Genomic DNA, 7,639 nt, shown 5'->3' on the forward strand with positions numbered 1-7,639 from the left:
AGGAGACATGAGAATAGCACTATATAGTTCTTATATATATCTAGAAAGCAAGAAGAAGGTTTATTCACTATTGTGTTTCTAATACCTGGTACCTCACCTGGCTCATAGCAAACATCCATTAAATATTTAACTAATGATGTCATTTGGATTAATGATACATAATGTATTTACTAAATATATTGCTTATTTTGTAGGTCTATGGTGCTGCTATTCAGTTTTATGAACCATACTCTGAAGAGAATCTCACAGAAAAACAGAGACTTCTTTTGGGTTTAACGTCATCAGCAGATGGGAAGTCTGATAGTTCCAAAACAATTCACACTAGCAAATGCATCTGTCTTCTTTCTCACTGGCCTTTTTTTGATGCATTCAGGAAGTTTCTGACTTTTTTGTATCGTTATTCCATCTCTGGACCTCATGTCCTTCCAATTGAGAAGTAAGTTAGAAATCTTGGTTCAAAATTTGGCAGATCTTTCCATTATGTGGTAAATTTGTGGGGTAACTGAGTAAATTTTATTTGGAACCTGAATTTCTAAAGAGTTATTTGAAAAAAAGAGTTTGTTTATTTCAGTCAGGTAATACTCCTTCATTATACTTTTACAATCTTGTTATTTTAAATAATTTTTAACTCTAACATAATGAAATAAATGTTTCATTTTTTAATGTTCTTACAAAGTTTAGAAATCCTAATCCGGAAAAAATAGTGGAACTTTTTTACTAATTTTGTAATTCTTATTTTACATATAATTTTATTCTGAACCTTTAAAAATACTCCTTACTATTTTTAGATATCATGAATTTAAAGGAAAAATTATGTGAATACATGCCTTTTTCTTTTTTTAAATTTTAGTGATTTAGTTTAAGATCACTAAAATAGTGTTTCATGCAGTAAGACCTGATGCAAACGAGATATAAATATCTTCATTGTCTATTTGACTGTTGTTTATTTTATACTACTTATTACTTAAGTGCTTTTGTGTCCTTAGGCAGAATTTTCTGACTTTAATGACAATTGGGGAAGTGATAGAATTATCATCAGAAGAGCATGTAGCGTATAATATTACTCTTTAATTTTTCTTTGTTTTTTTCTACTCTCATCTCAGTATTCTAATCCAGCAGTGCTCAAATTTGTTGATCTCAGAACTCCGCTTAAAAAATGAGGACCCCAAAGAGCTTTTCTTTGTGTGTTATATTTATTATTATTTACTTTAATAGAAATTATTACAGTACAGTATACATAGCATATAGGGTTACAGCATGTTTATTTCAGTGCATGTATACATTGTAGAATGATCAAAGCAATGTAATTACCATATCCCTCACTTTAAACATTTATCTTTTTTTGTGGTAATGACATTCAAAATCTTTTCTTCTAGCCATCTTGGAATATACCCTAAATTGTTGTTTGCTATAGTCATCCAACTGTGCAATAAAACACCAGAATTTATTCTTCCTAACTGTAAATTTGTACCCACTGACCAACCTCTCACAGTCCACCCTCTTCCCCCAGTCTGTGGTAACCACTATTCTACTTTCTATTTCTAGGAAGTTAACAGTTTTAGATTTTACATATGATTGAGATCATGTGGTGTTTGTCTTTCTATACCTGGCATATTATTTCACTTAACATAATGCCCTCCAGTTCATCCATGTTGCCACAAATGACAGGATTTTATTATTTTATGGCTGAATAGCATTCCATTGTATATATGTACCATATTTTCTTTATCCATTCATTTGTAGATGGGCATTTAGGTTGACTTCATATCTTGGCTATTGTGAATAGTACTGTAATAAGTGTGGGAGTGCAGATATCTCTTTGACATACTGATTTCATTTTCTCTGGCTGTATACCCAATAAGGGAATTGCAGGACCAATTCAGTTTTAAAACAATAAACCTATTTCATGTTATAACAAAAATTTTTTTTTTGAGAAATAACTGTTTCCATTTTTTTGTTTTTCTTTTTTTTTTTTGAGACGGAGTACCATGGCGTCTGCCTAGCTCACAGCAACCTCAGATTCCTGGGCTCAAGTGATTCTCCTGCCTCAGCCTCCCAAGTAGCTCAGATTACAGGCGCATGCACAGATTACATGCTAATTTTTCTATTTTTAGTAGAGACGGGGGTCTTGCTCTTGCTCAGGCTGGTCTCAAACTCCTGACTTCAAGCAATCCTCCCACCTTGGCACTCCCAGAGTGCTACGATTACAGGCATGAACTACTGCTCCTGGCCATAACTGTTACCCAAAACAAAAAATTTAGTGAAAAGAGTGGCATTGTATTACTTTTTTTCTTTTGAAAATCCATCTCACTGCACACTAATTGTTTTATATTTTTGCAAATCTCTAATGCCTGGTTTAATTGAACATATCTGGGTTCCATATATGGTTCTTCATTCAATCTGTTGCAGTAGTTGTTTTGGTTGAAGTATATGAAGAAAATCTGGCCTCACACAGATATGTAAGTGTGAAAGTGAAGGATTTTGTATAGTCTTTTCAGAAAATTATGGATATTCTTTTTTTGACATCATATAAAGCTTGACAAGTGGTAGTTTCTTATAAGTTATTTGCAATGTGGAATCTGGAAATTTAGCAATGAATTTTGTCTGTTACATTAAAATGTATTGATTTGTTTTACTCTTGGAGTGGAACTTTTACTTATGATTTTATAGCATTGTGCATTAGTCATTTCGAAAATATTGGTTCACTGAGTTACGTACATCTTCCAAATGTAGACACATTTCATTACAATATAAAATTATATTTGTTAATATCAGTACCTATCTTATCAGAAAAGTTTTTGAATATTAAGCTCATGGTGGCAAAATTCTAATTTTCACTTGAAAGTTTGAATTTAATTGTTGGCAACAAGTACTGCCAGTTATTTTCCTCAGAGCAGTAGGCTTACTTTGTTCATTTCATATAGAAAATATCTGTTGAATACTCAATATTGGAAAACCTTAATTTGTCAGTGCTGTGAATTTTTTTCACAGCACTCTGTGAAAAAAAAAATCTGCACATTCCCTCACATCTCAGTTACACAAGTGTTTTTCCAAAATCAAGACAACCGTTGTACTTCTATATACAACAGAAGTGCTTTATGCATACTTCCCCTTATCACATAGAATATTTTTTAAATGTACACTGCAGAGTCAAAATTTAATAAAATTGGTAGTATTTACTGTTTTGTCAAGCACATTCTTCAGTGAAATTGACATTCTTTTACTGCAGTGTATAATAGTAAAGAATACAACTACTACTGGTACAATTTGGTGCTACTTCCTTGGTTCATAGTAAGGTGCCAGCAGTTTTGCCCAGAGTGCTTTTGCATCATCAGTGCAAATATCAACACTGTGAAAAAAGCAAATGATGTCTTTGTATTATTATAAAAGTAGTTTTGAACTTACACATCCTTCCTGAATGGCTCTTGAAGGTCTTTAGGGGTTTATGGATCACATTTGGTTTCCACTGTTCTATCTATAATTCAAGTAGATATGTGTCCTGTGGTATTCATCTCCCCCATTTTTTTAGGTTATGAGTACCTTAATGGTAGAGACTGGTAGCTATATTCCTTTTTTATATTTCCCATCATGTCTGGTGGCATCTTATACATAGTAAACAGTCAAAACATATTTTTAAATTAATAAATTTCTCTTCTAGTCTTTTCTCTATCCAGTTGAAATTATCTCAGTTCTGAAACTAAGATGATTTTGAAATGTTTAAAAGAAAAATAATTCCAAAATAAAGTAGGTTATAAAAAAGTTTTTGCCTTTTTCTTATTCCATAGTGTTTAAAACAAAACCCATCAATTTAGCTTTTTATCCATTTTATTTTGGGAAAAAACTTACAAAATCAGTAATAGCATTTTTTTTTTTTTTTGAGTTAGGGTCTTCCTCTGTCACCCAGACTGGAGTGCAGTGGTTGCTCATGTAACCTCAAACTGCTGGGCTCAAGCAATCTTCCTGCCTCAGCCTCCTGAGTAACTGAGACTACAGGCATGTGCCACCACACCCAGAAAAATTTTTTTTTTTTAATTTTTGTGAAGATGGAGTCTCCTTATGTTGCCCAGGCTGGTCTGGAACTCCTGGCCTCAAGTGATCCACTGTACCCAGCCCAGTAATAGAAGTTCTAACCTATTGTTAATAGCAAATATATTGTTCATCTTTTAGAAGCAATTAAATGCTTTCATATTTTCTGGAGTACCTTAAGTGGTTGTTTTGCTTCCCCAAAATGTGAGCAACTAACTTAAAAAAAAATTATAAATGTGAGAATTAGCTTCTTTGGTAATGTGCACATCACCGATACATTGTATATCATCTACTTAGGGAGAGGTAGAAGGTAAAATCACTTTTGAGACAATGGTAACACAAACATTGTTGAATGTGAACAACTGTTAATGTGAAAAGGTACTAGATTGAGGCAGAAGTAACTTTAATGGGAAAAATGATTTTTGGTTGTTTGTTTACTTGTTAATATTAGAGATTTCAAAATTATACACAGGGCTTTTGAATCAACTTGGACTTGTGATGACACGTTGATTTTTGTAGCATGTGATATTAACTTTGGAATCACTTGGGTTTTTGTTTGTTTTCAAGGCATATTTCTCATTTTATGCATAAAGTTCCTTTTCCATCTCCTCAGAGACCACGGATTTTAGTTCAGGTAAGGTTGATATGAGCACCCTATGAATTATTATTGTCTGTGTCAAAAGGTAACATGAGAATAACAATTTTGAATGGGGGGAAAAAGCAAATGAGACCTAAAGAGACCCAAAATGTTACTTCATGTTGAAGTCTGGGTCCTTAATGTTTTATTAACTGCCTCTGAGACATCTAATGTTTTTCCCTTAGAGAAAAAGTTGAAGAGTTAAAGAAGTAAACATTTTAAACACAGAGAAAGGGACTTTTTCCCCCAAATTTTATATAGTTGTTTGAAAGTTTGTGCCTTTGGCAATCCTTTATTACACTAAATGTTTTAGAATAGATGTAAGGAAAAGTGTGTGCATAAATTTGAAAATGTAGATAAATTAATTGCATTATTAAACGGTACCAAAAAATGTCTAGAAAAATACCATTTTGGTGAGCTTTATAGTCAGTGTGAATATTCACATGTCATTCCTGTCTTATTTTCTGGTATTTAGTGCCAGAATATATATAGTACACTCAGTTTGAATACACACAAAAGATTTATTTCACAGTAGAAGTTTGCAAACTTTTTCTGTTACGGACCATATACTAAATATTTTAGTCTTTGCAGGCCATCTGATCTCTGTTGCACCTACTGAACTCTGCTGTTACAGCACAAGAGCAGCTAGATAATATGTAAAGAATGAGCATGACTATATTTCAGTAAAACTTTATTTACGAAAATAGGCAGCTGTGGATTTGCCCTGTAGGCCATACATTTGCAGACCCAGGTTTTATGGTATTTAACGAATAATTTAGTCTTTCAATGTGAATTGGTTAAGATGGCATCCGGGAAACAGTTGCAGACAGAAGAAAAGAGATACGGGATTCATAGTAAGAAGAGTTAGAGGCTGGAAGGGATCAAGACATATTTTTCAGGATCTTCGTAAAATGATATAGACTGTTCCTATGTTGGTAAATGGATATAGTGAAACTCATTGGCATCATCATTATTTTATATATTTTTAACAGAAAGTGGTATTTTAAAGTTCATCTTTATGTTTCAAATACTTTATTTTAAATCTTCTTCCAGTTATCACCACATGATAGTCTGATTCTCAGTCAGCCTGTTTCTTCACCTCTCCCACTAAGGCAAGTAAAACTTCATTTCTGTTTCTGTAAATCTAGTGTGAGATAAAGTAACATTCAAATATTTTCTCTTTTCTAGCTAAAATTTCAAATGTTGATGGAAATACTTCTCATTTAACTGTTTCTTTTTTTCTTTTTTTTTTTAAGAGGCAGGGTCTTGCTCTGTCATCCAGGCTATAGTGCAGTGGTGTGACCATAGCTCACTGCAACCTCAAACTCCTGGGCCCAAGCAAACCTCTTGCCTCAGCCTCTTGAGTAGTTGGGACTATAGGCATGTGCTACCATGCCCAGGGTTTTGTTTTTGTTTTTTTTTTTGTAGAGATGAGATCTTACTATATTGCTCAGGCTGGTCTTGAACTCCTGGCCTCAAGCTATCCTCCTGCTTTGGCCTCCCAAAGTGCGGTGCTTAATCTGTTTCTTATATGAATTTCTTTTACTTAATATTTGGGTTACAGTTTCTTAAGAAAAAAGAAAAACTTTTACATTAATATTTAGTAATTTGTGTATCCATTTATTGTCTTACTATTATACAATAATAGTAAGACTTACTATTATACAAATTGGTGTGTATATGTAGATTATTTATAGCTTCAATTGCCCTCTGAAGAACATTCAAATGCAATTTTAAATTTAACCCAAAATTAAAAAGTTATCATTATTAAAGTATAGAATAGAACAGTGTATTTTATCACCTTAAAAGTTAGAGCAGTTGTGAAATGTTTCCTCTATAGTATCATTTCTTGAAATTTAATTAGCTCTGTAAGTTTTCCATCAGAGAAATAGTTACAGTGTAGTTAAGTTATTATGTAGCACATACCTAAGGGAGACTAGCTGCCATCTTTGACATTAATTTTGTAGGAATTGCAGATTATTTCATCACTTGCTCTCAGCCCAGAGTGACCATTGTTTTGTTAACCCCTGTTTGAGCTGACAATAAACTAAAAACATTGAAACTATATATAAATGATTCTAAATTACCGAAAGGACTTTTTTTGGGTAACGGCTTCATTGAGGTATAATTCACATACCATGCAATTCAGCCAATTAAAGTGTACAGTTCAATAGCTATATTCACAGTTCTGCAGCTATCACTATAATAAATTTTAGAACATTTTCATCACCCTAAGAAGAAACTCTTTAGCAGAAACCCTTTAACCTCCTTCATGCCTTCCATCCCCCTACACACAGACACCCCTCTCCAGCCCTAGGAAACTGCTAATCTACTACTTTATGTGCCTATAGATTTGCCCATTCTGGGCATTTCATATAAATGGAATCATATAATATGTAGTCTGGCTTCTTTCACTTAGATTGTTTTCAAGGTCTGTCTGTGCTATATCAGTAATTTATTTCTTTTTATTGTCAAATAATATTTCATCATATGGATACACCACATTTTATTTATCCATTCATCCGTTGATGGATATTTGGGATGTTTTCGCATTTTGGCTACTATGAAAAATGCTGTGAATGTGCACAAATTTGTTGTGAACATATGTTTTCATTTCTCTGAGAAACTTTTGTTATTAGTTTTGCTTTATTAAAAAAAATCCAGTGAAAGCAGTTGTTTAACATAAAGACAAAATAGCGGTTGGCTTACTAAACTATTTACTTTGTCAGTCCAGTATTTTGTTATTAAAGAGATGGTCTAAGTTTATTATTTTGGTTATTAACTCTCTTTGTGTATCTTATCATTTTGTAGCTCTTAATTTTCTATTACTATTATCATTATGGTAGTAAGGATTTTCTATTCATAAATCCAAATTTTTTTTTTTTTTTTTTTGAAACAGAGTCTCACTCTCTTGCCTGGGGCGAGTGCTGTGGCCTCAGCCTAGCTCACAGCAACCTCAAACTCCTGGGCTCAAGC

The 7,639-nt window shown here is 32.9% G+C and overlaps 1 protein-coding gene across 1 annotated transcript in view; it reads left to right on the plus strand.

Moving 5' to 3' along the window:
- Positions 1-7,639, plus strand: part of DENND4A (DENN/MADD domain containing 4A) — a 175,146-nt gene that overhangs the window by 44,824 nt on the left and 122,683 nt on the right. Inside the window, exons 8-10 of the mRNA XM_012644820.1 lie at positions 195-436; positions 4,594-4,660; positions 5,717-5,775. Coding sequence (XP_012500274.1) covers positions 195-436; positions 4,594-4,660; positions 5,717-5,775 — 368 coding nt within the window. The remainder of the gene's footprint in view (positions 1-194; positions 437-4,593; positions 4,661-5,716; positions 5,776-7,639) is intronic.

Source organism: Propithecus coquereli, unplaced genomic scaffold (genome assembly GCF_000956105.1).
Source record: "Propithecus coquereli isolate 6110/MARCELLA unplaced genomic scaffold, Pcoq_1.0 Scaffold221, whole genome shotgun sequence".
Taxonomy (NCBI): Eukaryota; Metazoa; Chordata; class Mammalia; order Primates; family Indriidae; genus Propithecus; species Propithecus coquereli.